The sequence below is a fragment of the Thamnophis sirtalis genome, unplaced genomic scaffold, assembly GCF_051295495.1.
Source record: "Thamnophis sirtalis isolate CommonGarterSnake01/CBP01778 unplaced genomic scaffold, rThaSir2_p1.2 scaffold_4, whole genome shotgun sequence".
Taxonomy (NCBI): Eukaryota; Metazoa; Chordata; class Lepidosauria; order Squamata; family Natricidae; genus Thamnophis; species Thamnophis sirtalis.
In genome coordinates, this window is record NW_028261384.1 from 35,591,374 (window position 1) to 35,615,143 (window position 23,770).

Genomic DNA, 23,770 nt, shown 5'->3' on the forward strand with positions numbered 1-23,770 from the left:
CTCCCTGGCTTCCAGTGTTTTAATTCAATCCCAAGGGGAAACATCAGTATAAATCAATCTCTTTCTCCCTCTATCTCTCCCCTCTTTCTCTCTCACCCTCTCCCTCCCTCTCTCCCTCCCTTTCTCTGTTTGTGTTCTAATTACAATTCATAAATAGGTAAGGAGGTTCACGGAGATATATAAAACAGAAAAAATCTCACTTAATTTCCACTTAATCCATCAGATTAAATTCAAAATTTTATATCAAAAAAATTCAAAGGCTTCCTTAATATGATACACTGAAAGCATAAGGTGGGTTCCCCCCCCCCCCATAAAATAGCATCTTGGGTGTGTGGGTCAAAAGATGCTAACAAATGTTTAGGGTAAAATATGGGCCAGGTTGGTTAGAGCCTCATAGTGTGTTGTGATTATCAGAATAAATTTAATTCATGTTAATTAAGGACATATTTAGTACTTTGCCCATGTAGCTGAAAAATTCCAGTGGAGATGTAAGGAAAAGACACCACTTAATTTGTATGAGATGTTGCATTTTTCTTCCTTGATTAATAATTTATATCCAGAATATGCTTAGTTCAGTCAGAAAAATAGTCAATATAAAATAATTGCATTTTCAGCAGTGTGATAAATTTAAATTATTATTAAATTGTATATGTCTCTGCAGACCCCTAATGATGAAAAATTCAATAGGCCTAATGTTTTAATTGCTGGATTTGTTTCTTTGAAAAAATCATTTCATTCTTATTCTAAATAGATTTTGTGTATGTTTCTGAATAAGAATTTTTCTTCTCCTTATGCTATATGATGCTATAGATTATATTTTATCAACCCTGTAATGGGATCAAGTTGGTTGATAATTGGTGGGTTGGTTTAGAATTTAGTTTCATAGGATGTAGCAGAACTAGGGTTTATGCATTGTAATATACAATGAAAAATAGAGATTAATAAATTGAAGTTTTTTAACAGTAGTGAAATGAATGTTAAGTGGGAGTTTGACTGAACCCTTTGACTGGTGTCTTCCTCAATTTCAGGTCTTTTAGCACAATCTAGGAGTTTGAGGGTTCTGTGCAGTATCATAGCTGTTCCTCCCACTGCACTCCTCTGGACAAAAACAGCAATGTTGTTCCTGGAATCCGTTGGCACCACTCTCACAATTTAGGAGTCACAAGTCTGAGTTCTCTTACCAACTGGAACCAGTTTTTCTTTTGTTTTCATGTTTTTGCTAATTTTGTTTCAGGGTCTGATATTTTCCCAAGCTTGTCATTCTCCTTTTTCCTGATGTTGTTGTTACTTAGCATAGGTACATCTATCACCACCACTGTCTTCCAGTCCTTGTCTACTATCATGATGTCTGATTGATTGGCCAGTAGCTGTTTGTATGTCTGGATCTGAAAGTCCTATTTATTCTCCATAAACTTTTGTTAAGTCTCCCATCAGGACTCAGGAGGGTCCAGTCATTGCTGATATTGCATGTTACCACCTTCCTTGTCTCATCATCATTCAACTGTGGGATACTAAGCTACTTTAGCATGTTTATAGATCTGCTATTTGGCCTGCTGATAGTTCCACCTGATTAGTCTTATTAAACTTTCCTCTATTTATTACCATGCAGTCACAATTCTCCAGTCATCCAGTCATAACAATTTAGTGTCCTGAGTGTAACTCTGTGTCAGGTGCATCAATAAGTCTATGTCTCATTCACCACCCAGATGTATAGCAGCTTTTGTTTCTTTGTTGTACTTGCAGCTCCAAAATCAGGAAATTTGGCCTTCACCTCTGTGCTCTGTTTAGACAATTCCACATTCTTAGTCATGCAGAAGTTAATATTCTACAGCTCCAAAGTTCTGACCTTCCCTTTCAAAAACCATAGTCAGACTGCAGCCCTAGAAAGAGACATTTAGTTCACTGGTTTTGTGGATGCAACCTAAAATTTCTGTACATAAGAAATTTCCCTGCTGAAATTGCAGCTATCTCTTGCAAAAGACCATGTCTTTATAACTTCCAACCTAATTGCTGCGATTTTTTTTAAAAAAACCTCTGCAATCTCTTGATTAGCCATCCAAATGGAGCTGAGTATTCACTGGCTAGATGCCCTTCCTGATGCCTACATAGAATTTGCAGCAGATATTTTCTCTTTGCACCCTGATAAAGAAACATCTGCCAGTGCCTAGGATTGAATTCTCAATCTTTCAAGTGAGAGGTGAGAGCTTCAGAAAGATATTCAGATTAATGGAGTAATGGAGGGCAAGAAAAGAAAATCGAAAACTTGCAGTGTGAAATCAATTTTATTATTCTCTGATCTAGATCCAGGATGTTTCTCCTTTATGAATACCAATCTAAATAATTCCAACAGGACCCTTAGCAACAGTTCTCTTTTGAAACTTATACTCTATCTTTGGAAAAAAAATTCTGTCTCCAAAAATGTCTTCCTTACATTTTTATCCCTATCCCTTAAAGTGGAGGCTTGGCAATGTCAATTGGATCAATGTGGTAGCTTAATTGAGTGATCAAAGCTCTATCCTTTTTTTACACATTGGTGATGTGTGCACTAATATTAAAAAGAGCACGGCTTTGATTGTCTGTTTACAATTAGTACATTTTGATACCACAAACATCCTGTCTTGAAATAAGTACTGTGTGTTGTCCCTTTCTTCTTTTCTATGTACTTTATTTTGTATTTCAACTCGAATTAGTAATATCATATTAAAGAGTGGTTGGCTTTAGTTGCAGAGCTGAAGTCTTGACTTTTTTGCCCCTAATCTTTTCTTTTGAATCTTTGCTTTTGCTGCACAGGTAGCCAAGTTCTAACTTTAGTACTTAATCAGTTAGCTGTTTGGTCAGCTTGCTTTGTCAGATTACTAATGTCCCTTTGAAAACTAGGCATTTTTGAAGGAGCATAAAGGAGCATACTTTATACAATGTATAAAGTACAACTCCGCGTACATTGAATAGTTTGCAATGTGTGTCATATTTTATACATCTAGAAATTGTTGAGGGTTGTTGCTGGCTTAAGGAGGAAAAGACAACTTTAAAACTAGAACACTTAAGGGTAATGTCAGGGTTCCAAGTAACACCTGCAACCAAGTAAGATTCTGAGGCAGGCATTTTCTCAAAGTTATATTTTATTAGGCGTGTAATATTAGCACATCTGGGAAAACCCGAATCTGAAGTCTCCTGGGTTTTCCCCACCCAAAGGAAAGTCAAAGTGGATCCCTTGCACCCACATGTACATCACATGATCCAATCAGATCACCATCCTAACTGGAGCTGCTTCTCAGTCATGGCTCCCCAGGCACAAGCTGAATGTCCTTTACTCCCAGTGAAAGAATATTGTTATAGTTATACATCCCTGAAGATCCAAAGAAAAAGATGGCCTTCAAGGCTGATAGGTAACTTAAGCTGATGTTACTTAACAAAGAACTAGGGATAAGAGGCAGATGCCTAGATAGCATGCCAACATTCCCAAAATAAATATAATGAAATCAGTTGACTGGCACCACCAACCTCACTTGGTCCAATCTCTGAAAATGAAGTAGATTCAATTCAGTTTTAAACTTTATGGGAGACCATCATGGAATTCAAAGTTTACAGGCTGAAATGAAAAGTTGAGAAAAGAACACAGAAGAAGACAAAGGCAAACTACTTCTGTATGATAGCCAAAAGAACTTTATGGATATAATGGCTATATATTATGTATGGATACATGAAGGACTCATTACAATTTAAGTTCAGCTCTATGAAGACTCTACTGTTTTTCTTTTCTTTGGACAAATATAACCGAGAGTGTTTCCAAACACTGTACAGAAAGTCTTTTTTTTTTTTTTTGGTTAACTCTCAGGTCATTGCAAAAGGATGTCAACAAAATGAAAAACATGCCAGCCTGGAAAACATGTGCCAGGATAGCTGAATACTTTTCTTAAACAGAATGTTACCATTTTTCCTCCAGGGATTTTGTAGGTTTCATAATTTAACTCTTGGCATGATTTTGCAGAAAACAAGTATTCTTGTTTTTTGAAACTTGTATAAAGCAGTGTGCTCAGAAGACCAAAAATGCCACATCAGAAGGGCTCAATCTTTTCTAGGTCAAGAATCACACATGCCCTTTGCTAAATTGAAGTTAGGAAAAGAGTTAGAAATGGGTTAATTTTGTTTAATGGAATTGAAATGAGAGGAATTATACTTGATATGTTTGCTCCTCATGTGTTTAATGACTTTCTATTTCAGGAGCAACTTTTAAACGAATTGTGGATGTCACCATTCATAAGTGATCATAAAGAACAGTAAATATCAAGATAATAAATATCAAGATTATTCTCCAAAATATCTGAAGGCATAATAAGGATGGATGAAAACCAATGAAGAAAAGAAACAACCTAGAACTAGGGAGATATTTCCTAACAGAACAATTAATCACTGGAACAAGTTGCTTCCAGAACTTGTGGGTGCTTTAACACTGGAGTTTTTAAGAAGAGATGGGACAACCATTCATCTGAAATGGTACAAATTTTCCTGCTTCGCTAGGAATTGGAGTAAAAGACCTCCAAGATCCCTTCCCACTCTGTTATTCTCTAAAAGATGGTGAATGTGATGATGTAATTAAAACGCCTGGCTTTTATATGCATTTGGAAGCTGCATGTCCCCAGCATACAAGAAAGACAACTTCTAGTATATTTTTATCCTAAATAAATAATAAAAGTATTATTTTCCAACTTGTGCTGCATAAGTATCTTACTAGCTGCTTTTTTAAAATCACATGAGATCCCTCTGTTGCTGCTGCCCAGAGCCATTTCAACCTGGTCTGCTCGACCTCTGAACAGTCTTTGACCTTTGGAGTCTTTTCCCCCTCTTTGTTCATGAATTCTACCTATTGCATGAATTTTTTTCTTTTCCCTTTCCCAGCCCAAGTGAAAACCAGGAATTGGTTAAAGTGGTTTTTCTTCTAGGCAGTTTTTGCAAGGAAATCCAACATTAAGACTAGACTAGGAAAAGCTCTAAGTCTGATTTTACTACACAATATATTATTTTATCTTAATGTACCAAATAAAAGGAGGATGCAGTCATTATATAGGATATTCCTAATCCTATAATAATTTTGTGTGCAGGCAATCCACAATGAACCAAAATGGATGATCCATATATATATATATATATATATATATATATATATATATGTATGTATGTATGTATGTATGTATGTATGTATGTCTGTCTGTCTGTCTGTCTGTCTGTCTGTCTGTCTGTCTGTCTGTCTGTCTGTCTGTCTGTCTATGTCTATGTCTATGTCTATGTCTATGTCTATGTCTATGTCTATGTCTATGTCTATGTCTATGTCTATGTCTATGTCTATGTCTATAGCTATAGCTATAGCTATAGCTATAGCTATAGCTATAGCTACATCATCTATATCTCTATCTATATGTATTTATTTTCTTGGAGTCAAATCCAAGAAGATCTGTTTTGTTTGTTTCTGAGAACTTTTCATACAGTATCAAGATTAAATTTGACTTGACATCAGTGATGAAAATAGTTTGTTTTTGTGCTTCAATCAAGAGAAGAAATAGATTGTTTGGGATACATAACAATGGTAGTGAGATTAATTTAAAAGTATAGGTGCTCGTGATTACAGCCATAGCGAGTTCCCTGATCATTCTTCAATTCAAAATAAATTTTGATTTCCTTCTCATTGAGCCAGTTTGTATTTTACTATTAAAATAAGCACAGTAATTCGAAAAATATGCTTTCATTTCTCATTTTGCTCCTCCTCTTTACCCCTCGCTTTGAAACAGAGAGTCAGTCATTTGGTTAATATATAAACAGCAAAGAACCCACATTGCTCTTTGGGATTCTGGGGAGTCACAGAACAAGGGACAGAGTGAGAAAGCAAGGAGTGCTTGTTGGAAAAAGGAGTAAGTAATTGTTAAAAATTTAGTGAGTAATGTTAGTTATCATGGATTTTAGCATTGCATCTGGGATGAAAAAAGAACGGTATGGATTTGATTCTCTGTTTATGAGTTTTTCTAATTGTATTATTTTAATATAAAAGAATATCGCTGATACTTCTTGTTTAGCTGTATATCCTGATATTCTATTTCACTAGCCAATGGAAATATGTGAATGTATTTGGTTTACAAATAAGCCTGGAGATTTTAAAAATAATTAATTTATTTCCATCCCAATCAAAACGCAGTAGTTACCATATTAAGTTATCAAAGACAGGTATTTTCTTTAAATGAAGTTTGTATGTTGCAAATAAATCAAATTCTCAGATTACTTTGTGTTAGGGAAAATATGGTTTTGTACTCTGTCATCTCAGTTAGACTACTATAATTGACTCTACATGGGGCTGCCTGCATTAAATGGTTCGGTAGGATAATATTTATTCTGATGGAACTACACTGATTGCCTATAGGTTTTTGGTCCCAATTCAAGGTCTGGATAATTTTCAAGAAAAATCTAGATAGCTTATCTAAGGAAGGTATGTCCACCCTACACAGTCTAGCAGAGGGAATGACTTGGGTGATGCCCATAGAAGTCAGATGCACTCCTACCTCGATGATCTATTAAGAAATGGTTGACAATTTTGTTTCAACAGCCATTCAGATGCAAAGATCTTCTTAGAGCAGCAATACTTTTTATGATCAGTACTATTTTATTTATGAATTACTTTTTGTGTTTCATGTATGTCATTGTTTTAATATGTTATGAATAATGTATAATTACATGATGCATTATGTAAAATTATGTTAGATTAGTCTGTATATAAGTGTGGATAAACAAACAAGTAAATACATATATTTGTACACCTTTTCTATTTTATATATTTTAGGCCAAACCGATTCTTGCTGCACAGCGACTGATTTCATTTCCAAGTCTGTATAGCTATTCATTTATTTATATAATTTTATTTATTTGTTTAATGTTTGTTTGTTTGTTAATTTATTAGGCTGCTTGGTAGCTGTACATTTTGGGGTAATTTTAAAATATTTCATGTTGATATTTATGATGAAAAGCTTTTCAGAATAATTCCAGAATCTTTTCTAGAAAAGCAATTAGCTGACTTTTTTTCTTTTTCCTAACTAGATTTAATTGGGTATTCCCTCCCTTCTTTTTCTCAATGATTTTAATTCTGGAATAATTGAGGAGGAAAGATTATCAGGCCTGCCTGTATTTAGCCAGATTATGAGGCTATTTTGGGAAGCAGATATCTGGGCTACGAAAGTTCCATACTAAATTTTAAATTAAAAATCTGTAGAAAAATGCTAAAACCAAGTCGTTTTTACATTTGCTTTTTTCTCCATGATATTGCATGGTTTCATGACCATTTAAAGACGTATTAGGAAAGATGTTTCCCCTCTTTAAAGTGATGGTAGATCAACTACCAACAACAAGAAGATTTGAAAAATTAAAGGAAAATGGGGGAAAAAATCCTACCTACCATACTGTATATATTTTAGAGAACAAGTGTAACTCCATCCCACCTTCTCTATATGTTATAGAACAAAGCAGTAGGATATCTGATTGCAAATAATACATTCCATGTAGCACAGAGGTGGGTTTCTGCTGGTTTCCCCCAGATCGGGTGAACTGGTAGTGGCGGTGGCGGGAGGCTCCTCCCACCCACCTGCAGAAGCATCATGTGAGTGCATGAGTGCACAAGTGTGCATGACCGAACTGGTAGTAAAATAAATTAAAACCCACCATGGATATAGAAGTTTCATACATTACTATATCACCATTAATATTTTGGAACAGCATTTTAAAGTTTTAGGTGTTGTTGAATGAGATCCATCATTAATAATCAAATGTAAGAGTTTTATTTCTATAACATTTGGAATCATAAAATTAGAAAAGATTTTAATTTTTTTTTCTTGCAATGGCATCTGAGATAGCCAAGGGTTAGAAGGTTTACCACTCACAAAAGTGTGAAATTCAAAGAAAGATAGAAGATCAGATGGAAGATATGATTAACTCACTTTCTAATGATTTACCATAATTTAAAAAAAACCAAACATAATACATGCCACATTATGAAGCCATGAAAAGTCAGAATTTGGGACAAGAAGGTGTGACAGCTATGAAGCAAAACTATAGAAACATAATTAACAGAACATTCTGTTCTTTCATTTCAGGAATTCAAGAAGATCATGATGAGAGTTTATGTAGCTCTGGTTGCATTCTTCTCCTTCATATCTTGGACTTCCCCCAATGATATTCATTACACAAGCACAGGGGGAGTGTGTACAAATACTTGTGGGTATCATGGTTATAAGTACACCTGGTGCAAGCAGAAGGGTGGCAGTGGACATGAATGGGATTATTGTTCCTTAAAAAATGGCCTGGCTGTTTCTGGTGAGAAATGTGACTCACCTTGTGATTTCTGGGGAGGTTCCTCTCAGTATTGTCGCTTCAAAAATGGAAAATGGAATTACTGCAGCCTTGTTTTAGAGTGGGATTCCATTGAATATTCACTGAGAAACAACCTGTGTAAGCATAGATGCCAAATAACCCAAGGACACTTCCAATGTGATACTTTTTCTGGACTTGAGCCCTGCTCTCCTTTCCGAGATGTGACACCCACAGGCTTGCCCTGCCACATTAACTATCAATGTGCCAAATATGGTGGGTCATCCTATCACTGTCAGACGGGCTTGGGAGAAGATGACTGGGGTCTCTGTAGACCAAAGGACAAGGATGGATGCATATGGAATGCTTCTGTCACAGATTTTTTTCAGACAGAGATTTGTACACTTGTTTATTCCCAAAAGAACAGCAATATCTTTTTCCGCAGAGAAAGGCAAACAAAAATAGTCCGTCCTACAAAAGAGCAATTCAAAGATGCTGTTCATTTGATTGATAATTTAAATAACATCAGAAATCTTTCCAAGTCTGACACTCTGACAGAAATATATTTCTATAAGGAAAGAATCTTATGCAATGACACCAATTATACTAGTGTGAAACTGTGGCTTGACAATAACACCAATACGACAATTGCACATGTTATTTTTTCAGACATCCTGAGCATAATTAAGGTGTTGCGTTTAGCATTTTATACCAGCCTCCATAGTGCCTTTTATTCACCTGCCTATACTATTATTGTATCAGTTGGTGAACCAATGTTATGTTCCATTGATTACTAATTCATCCATCCATCTGGTACCAATACATTATTGCTTTCTATTATATCTGTTTTAAGTGAGCCTAATACTTATTGCTCTTATTACTTTATAAGTAATTCAAAATATTTAATGATTTGTGTGAAATCCAAGCAAATTGTATTTTAATCACAATCACATTTTCATGGAATTAATACTAATAAATCATTTATCATTTTCAATATTATATCAGTGAGTGTTTTCTGTATTTGTATATTATTTGTAATCTTCCATAATTATATGTGATAATCTATGCAGTTAATAAAATATGTTATTGAAATATTATCTAGTGGAGTCTCAAAAACTGATTTTAAAGATCTTCAATTCTGTGCTGAAGAAGATGTCTGAGATATTAATTTTAATGCATTTACATTATTTAATGATTTTTAAAAAGTCATCACTTCCATTTTTTTTCTTCTGAAATCTTTCCTTGTAAAGAAGGCAAAGGTAGACATTACCCAGGTGAAATAATTATCAGGGACTTCTTAGGCCAAAAAAGATCAAATCTTTTCTGCAGGAATCCAAATTAACCATTCTGGTGGATTCAGCATTTGCTTGATTATATTCAAAAACAAAAGAGTCAATTTGATGTAATGGTTAGGGCACCAAACTAGAAACCAGGAGATGGTGAGATCTAGTTCAACCTTATACCTGAATGTTGGCTGGGTGATATGGGCCAGTCACTCACTCTCAATGTTACCACACAAGACTGTTGGTGAGAAAATAGGAGTAGGAAGGACTACCAGTATTTAGGATGTTCAATGCCTTGAGTGATTTATAAATATAAAAAAAAGCAGGATGAAAATCTTTAAAAATTTTTAGAGGAAAGCCAACCACTTCCTCAAAGTACTCATTGATTCCCATGTGATTATTTATTATTTCCTTTTCTTATAAAATTTCTGTTGATCTTTGATTTAAGTAATTAGACAAATTCAACCTCATCACACCAACTATGCAACTTGCTGAAACCACAGAGAATAATATGTGTGGGGTTTTTTTGTAGAGTAGCTTTACTAATGTCTTTCTAAGACCTGTTGCTCTCAAAAAAGTTACCGTAAATGGAAATTTTAGATACTGCAGATCTTAAAATCTGAAAAGTTCCTGTGTTGAGGTGTAGTATGGAATAAAGAGAAAGATATTAATAGATAAAGAGGAATCCTACAATTTAAACTACTTGCAGTTTGGAATTACAACACACTGGAGCTTGGAATTAAAGCTTTATAGGTCAAGATATCTGTAAACATCTGCTGTCCAGTTTATCACTTACTAGCATTTTTACAATATATTGGCCTGCAGCTCCTGAATCAATTTTGTAGCCTCAGGGGTGCCTACTAGCACCCACTTTGACATGTCACAACTGGTGGGAACTTGTCACTCAGTTTTCCATTGGCTGTAGAGCTCTAATACTTTCAATTTTAGAATTGCCACAAAATATTAAATTAGTTTGTAAAATAGGGGAAAAAAACACAGAAAATAGTCTCTATGCCTACATTCACATGGAATTATTCAGTCTGCTCACTGTAATTCCCAAAATATGAAGAAAGCAAAGCAACAAAAGAAAAGGAAAAGAGAGAGAAAAATAAAAATGCCATAGGTCAGATGTTCTGTCCAAGTTGCACTTTCCATGCCCTGAATGGAACTACTTTAATGCTCCCTCTTCTACAGAAAATGCAAACACCCATCGCTATGAGGAAGACAAGGTGCTCTTGAGAGACATAGCAATGGATATGAGCCCCTTCCCATTAATTCCCCCTTGTACGGCACAGCTAGATAGTTGCAGATAAGAAAATAAACTACCAATGTATTACTACTTATTGAAAAAACAAAAACATCTGTTGTGGCAGAAATGACTCCTCTTCTCCATAACAGGTACTTTCCACAGCCATTTTATCCTGGACTGCCACATCAATAAAATCTGGATTTTCACACTCCCACATATAGACCAGTGAAAGCATCACATGAGTAATTAAAGTTTGGAAAGCAGTTCTTTTGATATATGGAAGAAAAAAGATAAGCCACAATTGCTTCCCTGTTGGGTTGTGGGGTGGATAAAAGCAACACTATGTGTTCCTGACTTCAAGAACCTGTTAATGACTTACACTTACATTAACATCACTCTAGGAGAGACATGTACCCACAAGATCCTAGTGGATCCATGCAGACCTGAGAAGAAATATTGAGCTAGTTTTTCCTAGCTAGGGAAATCTGAGAGTTAAACTCCACATACCTTAAAGTTTCCCAGTTTGAGAAACATCACCTATGGGATGTAGTCAGGATTTGTCTTGTTTGTTTTTCACACTACCATGGATAAGGTCAGTTATTCTCTGTGTTGTTACCAAGAGATGCTTGCTTATAGATATTTCAGTTTTCTGCTATCTTATGTACAGTTTAAGCAGTAGGTAAAATATTCCAAACCTTTCTTAAATTGGCTACCACATTTGTCAGTGCTAATAAACCAAAACTGGGATATTTAATTAATTGATGAATTGAAAGATTTATATGGCTGTTTGTGTTGTGGAAAACAACCCTGGGCAGCTTGAAGAAATAATATAGCATCCAAAATAGCAAAATCCAAACTTGACATCTCAACTAGCATTATCCAGTTCATCTAATACAGGCATGTCCAAAATTTGGTCCAAGGGCCAATTGGGGCCCATTTGCAAATTTCGAGCAGCCCGCAGCCTCTATTCCTCGCTGGAGTTATTTGTTTAGTCTTTCATGAAATAGTTCATTTGCATTTAATGTTAATGGTTCAAAGAATTTCAGGCTGAATGGTCGCCCCACACATTTTCACCTTACCAAATCTGGCCCTACTTGGAAAAAGTTTGGACACCCCTGATCTAACCTAATTTCTGAGCTATCTCAATGCTTTCCAGAAGGTTAAAAGAATTTAACTGTAATTCTGCTAGTGTTTCTTAAGAAGAAATGCTCAGTCTCAAATCACCAGCTGGCACAAAATAAAGCAGATGCTTAATCTTTGATTACCACCTAAAGACTGAGGAACGTCAGAAGAGCAATTTTCATAAAGCAAGAATTCATGAATTTCTGGAAAAGATTATTATTTATCATAATCTTAGTGTACAACAGTAATGTAGGTATCTTAGAATGATTTACTAATTTGTTATCAGGTTCCACACAATTGTCTGTAACTTAATAATTATATGCATCTTAATAAATAATTTATTTCTCCTTCATATGCTTTTATTGCATATTATAGCGGACACAAATATTGCATTCAAGACAACTGAATCCTCATTAGTCTTAAGTATAATTTCATAGTGAAAATAGAATCTTACGTAACTAATTTGTTCAGGATTTAGTTTAAACCTATTGTGAGTTGTATTTCAGAATGTAGCACACATCTAATTATGTTAATTCAACATTGTTTCTAGAAATTACATCATTTTCTACGTTTACTGTAAATGTGCATTTTTGTTTTAACTCCCCCCACTTAAAAGTTAGTTTTCATTTTCTTTCTCCAACTCTGACAAAATTATACATGTGCTCTGACAGACGGTGGATAAAATAGAGACCAGTGGCCAACAGGCCACAACAACCTCTCAGTCATCTATAGGTCCTACTAAATTAGTTCCTTCATTTAAAAATTGCTTCTTTATGGAAGCTAGGAACCATGCATTTATGTGAAAGCTTTTGCCCTAAGGAACACATTTGTCTCTGAAGTTTGGCAGGGCTCTGCCCCCATAGTCTTTTGAAAAGCCCTGGAAACCTGGATTTACCTCCAAGCTCTGGATAGGATGAAGTTATTGCACATTGGAAGTTAGACTTTGTACATTTGGTTTTAAAAGTTTGATATGGTTTTTATTTTATTTCAATTTTTGATTGAGAAGTGCCCACAGTTTCTTATAAATTTAACCGCTATATAAATATTTTAATATAGAGAGAACTAAATCTCTAGTTAATTGAAGACTCCAGTCTATATGGCTAACGATAAAACTTTGTGTTTCCCTTCCAATTTTTTTGTTTTTCACTATTAAGAAGAAAATGTGAGCCTGCTCTGTGGCAAACAGAACTGGTTAACCATCATTTGTCATGCATTCTTCAGTGTTATTTAAGTTTTGTAAGTTTTTCTAATGCATTTTAAAATTGGTAGGTTGTATTGTTTCCAAAATGTACTGTATGTATTGCTTTCATTTGTCAATTTAGGTCTAGCTTAAACATAAACTAGGAAAATATTTGCTGAAATTTTAATTCAGCCATGAAGTCATGAATTACGATCACTCAAATACTGTTGCTGAAACTCACTTAATTCTCAAAATTATTTGAGAATATATACAAAACATATACATGCACAAGATATTTATATGCAAAGGTGTGCATACATATTTTAAATACTCAGGTTTGAGCTTTTGAGTTCCTGGAGAAAGGTGTAGTGTAAATTAACAAACAAATGAATAAAGAAGACAAATAACAGAATTAATGAAAAATCTGAAATGACAATTGGCTAAATTCTCATTAATACTTCTTTTCTTCTTGGACAGCTATTATAATCACCTTGATTAGCATTAGTATCAGCTAATGCTAATCATTTTTGGTGACAAACACCAAAAAATCAGCATAAAAATCTATTGCAGATGGAAAGACAGCAGATCACTCAGAGATCTTTTGATGGAAAGTTGTCAACCCTCACTCTTCTTGGAGTGACAAAGAAAAAAGGGGGAAAAAAGAAAGAATATATGACTGTTGAGCTGCTTGAAGGTTGCATCATTTGATTGGAATATAAAGCATATCAGCATTTTTTTAATTGCTTACGTGCTATCAGGTTGATGTTCATTTTTAGAGATCACATAAATACTATTATGGTATCAGTGGTCAGTCACAGAAATTTGAAACTTCTTGTGAGCACCTTTGCCAGAAAACCACGGATTATAAGAATGCTTTGGAAACTGAGATTTTACTTCACTGCATGTCAACTTCAATTTTTAATATTATTTTTAAAAATACTGGTGCGAAAGTAGCCTGGTGCATACATTTCTTCCCAAGTGTATTATGTGGGGGATCAGTGGTTTTAATATAATAACCTAACTATTCATTCTGGCTAAAAAAACAGTCAAACCTGTTTCATCAGATTGTTTCTGTTGCTTACAGACTGTGACCACGTTCTAGTCATAGATACGGAGTAGGGAAAGAAAGAGACATAATGTTTTTGGTAATATGATAATATTTTTTGATCCAATAGCTCCAGTTATTTTAAGGATTTTTTTTTCTTTTCCAAAGGGATCATACATGCAATTAAATCTCACAGCCTAATAACTTGCATTTGAGTGGTGGCTCAGTGGTTGAAATGCAGTGTTGCAGGCTAACTCTGCCCATAGCCTGCAGTTTGATCCTGTCAGGCTCAAAATTGACTCAGCCTTCTATCCTTTAGAGGACCCAGATTGCTGGGGACAATGTGCTGACTCTGTAAACCACTTAGAGAGGGCTTTAAAGAACAATGAAGAGTATACAAGTCTTAGTGCTATCACTATAGCTATTTTTTTTTTTAAAAAGGAAATATATTACAAAATTGTGATGACTAAAATTTCCACTTTATTCCCAAATGCTGACTTGACAGCTACAAACCAGAGTCTAGGAAACTTCTAACAAAGAAGGAAACTTTTAAAGTTCCTTATTTCTCAAAATAACAGTAAATTCAGAAGTACCTCTAATGTGAAATTGTCTGTTGAAAGAAAATCTAATTAACTAAATGGCTTATTTTACTGTTCTCCCAGAAGCTACTTCATGACTTGGGGAGTTAGTCCGACCAGCCCAAGTGGGTTGAGGGCAAGGGGACTGGTAATGAGCTTGATGACATGGAGTTGAGAAGATCAAAAGCTTGTCTCTACCCTTCTAGTCACAAGGGGTGGGGGAAGAGGTGTGATGGTTCTGGGATTTTAAGATGATCGAGAAGACGATGGTCCTAGCACTGCCCAAGAGTGAGCTCCTGTCACTTGCCTCAGCTTCTGCCATCTTAGCACTTCAAAAAGCATGCTACATGCAAATCGATAAATAGGTACCACTTTGATGGAAAAAGTGCTTTGTGAGGAAAGTACGAATCCTACTGACATTGGACCTGTCCAAATGCAAAGTGAAATCATTGGAAAAAGCAACAGATGACATTCTAAGCACAGAGTTACTTCATTCCCTGGATAGTGTAGGACTGTGAACTAAATGGACTAGCAGTTTTAGGCAGCCAACAACTACTTTATTTTAACCCTGGGGTTTCCTGGCTAATATATATTGTCATATACTAAATAAATAAATGAGAAATATGTACAAATATAGTTCCTCGTGGGATAAATAGTTTTTATATGGCATGGACAATTTGTAAACGATGGTGGAGAGCTTTTAATGATTTATTTTACCTGTGTCAGTTTTGCCACTGAGCAGCTCAAAGCTACATCAATTTTGTTTTCCCAGCAAATTAACATGTATTCGTTTTTAAAAGTTAGGCTAAAAAAATTCAGCTTGATTTCTATAGAAACAAAACTACGGTATGGCAACAGTGATCATTTGCTGTAAACAACAGTGTTCTAAGTGCATAAAGAGTGGAGAAAAATAAAATGCTCTTCTTCCAATTTGGGCTTGGCATCATGAAAGTGCTGAGCCAGCCTACACTTGCTGGCTGGAAGTGTGAGTCATTCTCACGATCCCTATTCCTGCCCCCCCCATTTTTGTTTGCACTTAGGGTCAGATTGTTGTTTTTCTTTTTGGAAGATAGCAGAAGGGTAAATTACTGGCTTTGTAAACACATCTCATTAAACCGTTATTTGGTTTGTTTAATTTTAGCTTAGTGTAGTTGTATGGATGCAATTAATTGTGATTCAACAAATCACAGTTAAAAGAAATGCATGCCTTAATATTTCATGTACTATCATGAATCAGAATAATGAAAATCATGTGCACATATTCCTCAATTTATGACCATAATTAAGCCCAAAATTTCTGCTGCTGAGCCAGTTGTTAGGTAAGTTTAGTCCCATTGTTGTCATTTAACAGTTATTAAATGAATCACTCTAGTTGCTAAGTAGTTGTAGTTGCTAACATGCTATTTAGGGTTTCTGTTTTCAGGGCAAACAGGGAATTTAGCAAGACAATTACATTTCCTCAGAAATACTCCATAAAGTTTGATGCTCTTTTAAATGTGAAATGTTCCTTGTGAGATGTGATGAGCTCTGGAGTTTCCTTAAAATTTGTTTTATCTATTGTTTAGAAATGGTTGTAGTGTGGGTCATGTGGGTCATATAAGGTGGGTCATACAAGGATGAGAAATGGATATTAAAATCAAAATGCAGTTTAAATAATTTAATCTATTATGTTTGCCATATAGATTACCTTTACAAAGGGAGTTCATAGCAGAAAGCTTTTCCCCAAGTAGCACTGGATCATCAACATTCTTTGGTTTCCTCCTTCCTTCAAGGTTATAGAGTGTAGGTAAACATTTCATTTTTTTATCAAAAGAAAACAATTTTCATGAGGGTGTGTGATATTTGTATGATTTTATTATGAACAAAGGACATTTATTTTTATTTATATATTTTTATTTTGTATTTCTGAATACTCATTTCCCTCAGAGTGCAAAATGTACTTTCTTTCACTCTTTATCACTTCAGCAACCTCCCTGGCTTCCAGTGTTTTAATTCAATCCCAAGGGGAAACATCAGTATAAATCAATCTCTTCCTCCCTCTACCTCCCCCTCTTTCTCTCTCACCCGCTCCCTCCCTCTCTCCCTCCCTCTCTCCCTCCCTTTCTCTGTTTGTGTTCTAATTACAATTCATAAATAGGTAAGGAGGTTCACGGAGATATATAAAACAGAAAAAATCTCACTTAATCTCCACTTAATCCATCAGATTAAATTCAAAATTTTATATCAAAAAAATTCAAAGGCTTCCTTAATATGATACACTGAAAGCATAAGGTGGGTTTCCCCCCATAAAATAGCATCTTGGGTGTGTGAGTCAAAAGATGCTAACAAATGTTTAGGATAAAATATGGGCCAGGTGGCTTAGAGCCTCATAGTGTGCTGTGATTATCAGAATAAATTTAATTCAAGTTAATTAAGGACATATTTAGTACTTTGCCCATGTAGCTGAAAAATTCCAGTGGAGATGTAAGGAAAGGACACCACTTAATTTGTATGATGTTGCATTTTTGTTCCCTGACTAATAATTTATATCCAGAATATGCTTAGTTCAGTCAGAAAAATAGTCAATATAAAATAATTGTATTTTCAGCAGTGTGATAAATTTAAATTATTATTAAATTGTATATGTCTCTGCAGACCCCTAATGATGAAAAATTCAATAGGCCCAATGTTTTAATTGCTGGATTTGTTTCTTTGAAAAAATCATTTCATTCTTATTCTAAATAGATTTTGTGTATGTTTCTGAATAAGAATTTTTCTTCTCCTTATTATACATGATGCTATAGATTATATTTTATCAACCCTGTAATGGGATCAAGTTGGTTGATAATTGGTGGGTTGGTTTATAATTTAGTTTCATAGGATGTAGCAGAACTAGGGTTTATGCATTGTAATATACAATGAAAAATAGGGATTAATAAATTGAAGTTTTTTAACAGTAGTGAAATGAATGTTAAGTGTGAGTTTGACTGAACCCTTTGACTGGGTGTCTTCCTCAATTTCAGGTCTTTTAGCACAACCTAGGAGTTTGAGGGTTCTGTGCAGTATCATAGCTGTTCCTCCCACTGCACTCCTCTGGACAAAAACAGCGATGTTGTTCCTGGAATCTGTTGGCACCACTCTCGCAATTTAGGAGTCACAAGTCTGAGTTCTCTTACCAACTGGAACCAGTTTTTCTTTTGCTTTCATGTTTTTGCTAATTCTGTTTCAGGGTCTGATATTTTTCCAAGCTTGTCATTCTCCTTTTTCCTGATGTTGTTGTTACTTAGCATAGGTACATCTATCACCACCACTGTCTTCCAGTCCTTGTCTACTATCATGATGTCTGATTGATTGGCCAGTAGCTGTTTGTATGTCTGGATCTGAAAGTCCTAGTTATTTTCCATAAACTTTTGTTAGTTCCACCTGATTAGTCTTATTAAACTTTCCTCTATTTATTACCATGCAGCCACAATTCTCCAGTCATCCAGTCATAACAATTTAGTGTCCTGAATGTAACTCTGTGTCAGGTGCATCAATAAGTCTATGTCTCATTCACCACCCAGATGTATAGCAGCTTTTGTTTCTTTGTTGTACTTGCAGCTCCAAAATCAGGAAATTTGGCCTTCACCTCTGTGCTCTGTTTAGGCAATTCCACATTCTTAGTCATGCAGAAGTTAATATTCTACAGCTCCAAAGTTCTGACCTTCCCTTTCAAAAACCATAGTCAGACTGCAGCCCTAGAAAGAGACATTTAGTTCACTGGTTTTGTAGATGCAACCAAAAATTTCTGTACATAAGAAATTTCCCTGCTGAAATTGCAGCTATCTCTTGCAAAAGACCATGTCTTTATAACTTCCAACTTAATTGCTGCAATTTTTTTTTAAAAAAACCTCTGCAATCTCTTGATTAGCCATCCGAATGGAGCTGAATATTCACTGGCAAGATGCCCTTCCTGATGCCTACATAGAATTTGCAGCAGATATTTTCTCTTTGCACCCTGATAAAGAAACATCTGCCAGTGCCTAGGATTGAATTCTCAATCTTTCAAGTGAGAGGTGAGAGCTTCAGAAAGATATTCAGAGTAATGGAGTAATGGAGGGCAAGAAAAGAAAATCAAAAACTTGTAGTGTGAAATAAATTTTATTATTCTCTGATCTAGATACAGGATGTTTCTCCTTTATGAATACCAATCTAAATAATTCCAACAAGACCCTTAGCAACAGTTCTCTTTTGAAACTTATACTCTATCTTTGGAAAAAAAAATCTTTCTCCAAAAATGTCTTCCTTACATTTTTATCCCTATCCCTTAAAGTAGACGCTTGGCAATGTTAATTGGATCAATGTGGTAGCTTAATTGAGTGATCAAAGCCCTATCCTTTTTTTACACATTGGTGATGTGTGCACTAATATTAAAAAGAGCACGGCTTTGATTGTCTGTTTACACTTAGTACATTTTGATACCACAAACATCCTGTCTTGAAATAGGTACTGTGTGTTTTCTCTTTCTTCTTTTCTATGTACTTTATTTTGTATTTCAACTTGAATTAGTATTATCATATTAAAGAGTGGTTGGCTTTACTTGCAGAGCTAAAGTTTTGACTTTTTTTGCCCTGAATCTTTTCTTTCGAATCTTTGCTTTTGCTCCACAGGTAACCAAGTTCTAGCTTTAGTACTTAATCAGTTAGCTGTTTGGTCAGCTTGCTTTGTCAGATTACTTATGTCCTTTTGAAAACTAAGCATTTTTGAAGGAGTATAAAGGAGTATACTTTATACTCCTTTCACACCTGGTATAAAATGGCATATTCTGCAATTCATCCAACTCCGCCGTACATTGAATAGTTTGCAATGTGTGTCATATTTTATACATCTAGAAATTGTTGAGGGTTGTTGCTTGCTTAAGGAGGAAAAGACAACTTTAAAACTAGAACATTTAAGGGTAACGTCAGGGTTCCAAGTAACACCCGCAACCAAGTAAGATTCTGAGGCAGGCATTTTCTCAAAGTTACATTTTATTAGGCGTGTAATATTAGCACATCTGGGAAAACCTGAATATGAGAGGCAGATATGGTGGGGGTCGAGGGCCATATTATGTTCGGGGGACGCGGGTTCACTGTTTAAGAGTGATTGCGCATTCCGACCTTCATCACCTTTCTCACACCCCTAGGTGCTCGGGATTAAAGCACCCTGGTCTCTGGATGGTGTTGCTTAATGCCAGGTCCATGGTACATAAGGCTCCTCTCATTTACGACCTCATACAAGAGGGTAGAGCGGACCTGGCATGCATTACGGAGACCTGGTTGGGCCATGAAAGGTGTGTTCCCCTTAGTGAATTATGCCCACCAGATTTCTGGGCGTTTCAATAGCTGAGGGCCCAGGGCAGGGGTGGGGGGCTGGTGGCGATGGTTATTAGGGAAAGTCTCAGACCTCCGGAGGTCACTCTGCCTCAGATAGGCAGGTGTGAGTAACTTTTTGTGAAATGGGGCCTTGGAGTTCAGGTGGGCCTTTTTGTTACGTACCTGTCTCCCTGCTATGTTTCATCGGCCCTGCCGGAGCTGCTAAATGTGTTAGCTGGATTGGCGGTTGATTTCCCCAGGCTTATGATCCTGGGGGGTTTCAATCTGCCTTCCATTGGCGAGACATCTGAGTCAGCTCGGGAGTTCATGGCTTCCATGGCTATGGACCTAACTCAGTTAATTCAAGACCCCATCCATAATGGGGGACACACGCTCCACCTGATTTTTGTCTCTGGGCAGTGGATGAATGATATAGATTTAGGGGATATTTCTATCCAACCCTTGTCATGGTCGGATCATTTCCTCATCAGGTTTGACTTCCATACTGCTACCCCTCCACTGCAGGGAGGTGGAACCAATTAGATGGTTCCACCCCAGGCACCTGATGGACCCTGAAAGGTTCCTGATGGAGCTTGGGACTTTTCCTGAATCCCTTGGTCATAACTCGACCGTAACCCTAGTGGAAGCCTGGGATAGGGCAGCCACTGGGGCTTTGGATCGTGTTGTGCCTTTGCGGCTTCTGACCTGGTGTTGATCCCAGGTAGCTCCCTGGTTTACTGAGGAGCTCTGGGAGAAGAAACACCAGAAAAGACACCTAGAGAGTGGTTGGGGAGCCAGCCGGTCTGAATCTGATCGAACACTAGTAAGAATTCATATTAAATCCTACTTAGTGGCAATAAAAGCGGCAAAATTGCAACATTTTTCCGCTCTTATCATGTCCACAGATAACTGCTCAGCCGCCATGTTTAGGGTGACCCGCTCCTTACTTAACCAAGGAGCTGGGAAAGACCCTTGCAGGGTAGGGCTGAAGAATTTGTTCAGTATCTGCAGGATAAAATCGCTCAGATCCGGACAGGCTTGGACTCTGACTGGGTAGATTTGGGCAAGTCGATGGGGATGAATCTTGTGGAGACCATCTGGGATGAGTTTGATCCTGTGACCCCTGAGGGCATGGACAGGATTATGGGGAGACTCAGTGCTCCCACTTGTGTGCTGGACCCGTGTCCCTCTTGATTATTCTCGGCTTCCCAGGAGGTAACACGAGGCTGGCTCCAGGCAATTACCAATGCTTCGTTGAGAGAGGGGTTCTTTCCCACCACCTTGAAGGAGGTGGTGGTGAGGCCCCTCCTTAAGAAGACTTCCCAGGACCCAGCTTCTTTAGAGACCAACTATCGTCCAGTCTCCAACCTTCACTTTGTAGCAAAAGTTGTCGAGAGTGCGGTAGCACATCAGCTTCCCCAGTCCCTGGATGAAGCTTTCTACCTGGATCCATTTCCGTCCAGGCTACCTGCGAGACCACCTACTGCCACCCACCGTCCAGTGCGATCCTACAGAGTTGGTCTCCCCAGGGTGCCGTCGGCCAGAAAGTGTCGGCTAGCAACCCCCAGGGGGAGAGCCTTCTCTGTGGGAGCACCTTCCCTTTGGAATGAGCTGTCCCTGGAGCTTCGTATAATCCCCGGCTTCTGGTCCTTCTGACGTGCCCTAAGAAGTTGGCTTTTCCAGCAAGCCAGCCTGGCCTGAACAAAACAAAATAAATTATTGATCACTGTTAATTTTAATTCGAATTTTTTAAAAAAATGTTATTGTCAATTCTAATTGGTTTTTTTTGGGATATTCTATTTAATTTTTTTAACTTTTGTATTATATGTTTCTTTTAATGTTGTACGCTAACCCTAACCCTAACCCTAACTCTAACCCTAACCCTGGGCCCTTCTCCTTGGGAGAAGGGCGGCATATAAATCTAATAAACCTAAACCTAAACCTGAAGTTTTCCCCACCCAAAGGAAAGTCAAAGTGGATCCCTTGCACCCACATGTACATCACATGATCCAATCAGGTTACCATCCTAACTGGAGCTGCTTCTCAGTCATGGCTCTCCATGCACAAGCTGAACATCCTTTACTCCCCTCCCCCCCTTTGAACTGTGAGCCGCCCTGAGTCCCCCCAGGGAAAAGGGCGGCATACAAATAAAGTGAAACTGAAACTGAAACTGAAACTACTCCCAGTGAAAGAATGTTGTTATAGTTATACATCCCTGAAGATCCAAAGAAAAAGATGGCTTCCAGGGCTGATAGGTAACTTAAGCTGATGTTACTTACCAAAGAACTAGGGATAAGAGGCAGATGCCTAGATAGCATGCCAACATTCCCAAGATAAATCTAATGAAACCAGTTGACTGGCACCACCAACCTCACTTGGTCCAATCTCTGAAAATGAAGTAGACTCAGTTCAGTTTTAAACTTTATGGGAGACCATCATGGAATTCAAAGTTTATAGGCTGAAATGAAAAGTTGAGAAAAGAACACAGAAGAAGACAAAGGCAAACTACTTCTGTATCATAGCCAAAAGAACTTTATGGATATAATGGCTATATATTGTGTATACATGAAGGACTCATTACAATTTAAGTTCAGCTCTATGAAGACTCTACTATTTTTCTTTTCTTTGGACAAATATAACCGAGAGTGTTTCCAAACACTGTACAAGAAAGTCTTTTTTTTTTTTTTGTTAACTCTCAGGTCATTGCAAAAGGATGTCAACAAAATGAAAAACATGCCAGCCTGGAAAACATGTGCCAGGATAGCTGAATACTTTTCTTAAACAGAATGTTACCATTTTTCCTCCAGGGATTTTGTAGGTTTCATAATTTAACTCTTGGCATGATTTTGCAGAAAACAAGTATTTTTGTTTTTTGAAACTTGTATAAAGCAGTGTGCTCAGAAGACCAAAAATGCCACATCAGAAGGGCTCAATCTTTTCTAGGTCAAGAATCACATATGCCCTTTGCTAAATTGAAGTTAGGAAAAGAGTTAGAAATGGGTTAATTTTGTTTAATGGAATTGAAATGAGAGGAATTATACTTGATATGCTTGCTCCTCATGTGTTTAATGACTTTCTATTTCAGGAGCAACTTTTAAACGAATTGTGGATGTCACCATTCATAAGTGATCATAAAGAACAGTAAATATCAAGATAATAAATATCAAGATTATTCTCCAAAATATCTGAAGGCATAATAAGGATGGATGAAAACCAATGAAGAAAAGAAACAACCTAGAACTAGGGAGATATTTCCTGACAGAACAATTAATCACTGGAACAAGTTGCTTCCAGAACTTGTGGGTGCTTTAACACTGGAGTTTTTAAGAAGAGATGGGACAACCATTCATCTGAAATAGTACAAATTTTCCTGCTTTGCTAGGAGTTGTGGTAAAAGACCTCCAAGATCCCTTCCCACTCTGTTATTCTCTAAAAGATGGTGAATGTGATGATGTAATTAAAACGCCTGGCTTTTATATGCATTTGGAAGCTGCATGTCCCCAGCATACAAGAAAGACAACTTCTAGTATATTTTTATCCTAAATAAATAATAAAAGTATTATTTTCCAACTTGTGCTGCATAAGTATCTTACTAGCTGCTTTTTTAAAATCACATGAGATCCCTCTGTTGCTGCTGCCCAGAGCCATTTCAACCCGGTCT

The 23,770-nt window shown here is 36.6% G+C and overlaps 1 protein-coding gene across 1 annotated transcript; it reads left to right on the forward strand.

The window, feature by feature from the left end:
- The first annotated feature begins 5,826 nt into the window (after nt 1–5,826).
- Nucleotides 5,827–9,437, forward strand: LOC148045803 (uncharacterized). The gene is made up of 3 exons (XM_087712749.1): nt 5,827–5,903; nt 6,824–6,866; nt 8,127–9,437. Exon 3 carries the CDS (start codon nt 8,142–8,144, stop codon nt 9,135–9,137), a length of 996 nt encoding a protein of 331 aa, XP_087568875.1. The 5' UTR covers nt 5,827–5,903; nt 6,824–6,866; nt 8,127–8,141; the 3' UTR covers nt 9,138–9,437.
- Nucleotides 9,438–23,770: the final 14,333 nt, after the last annotated feature.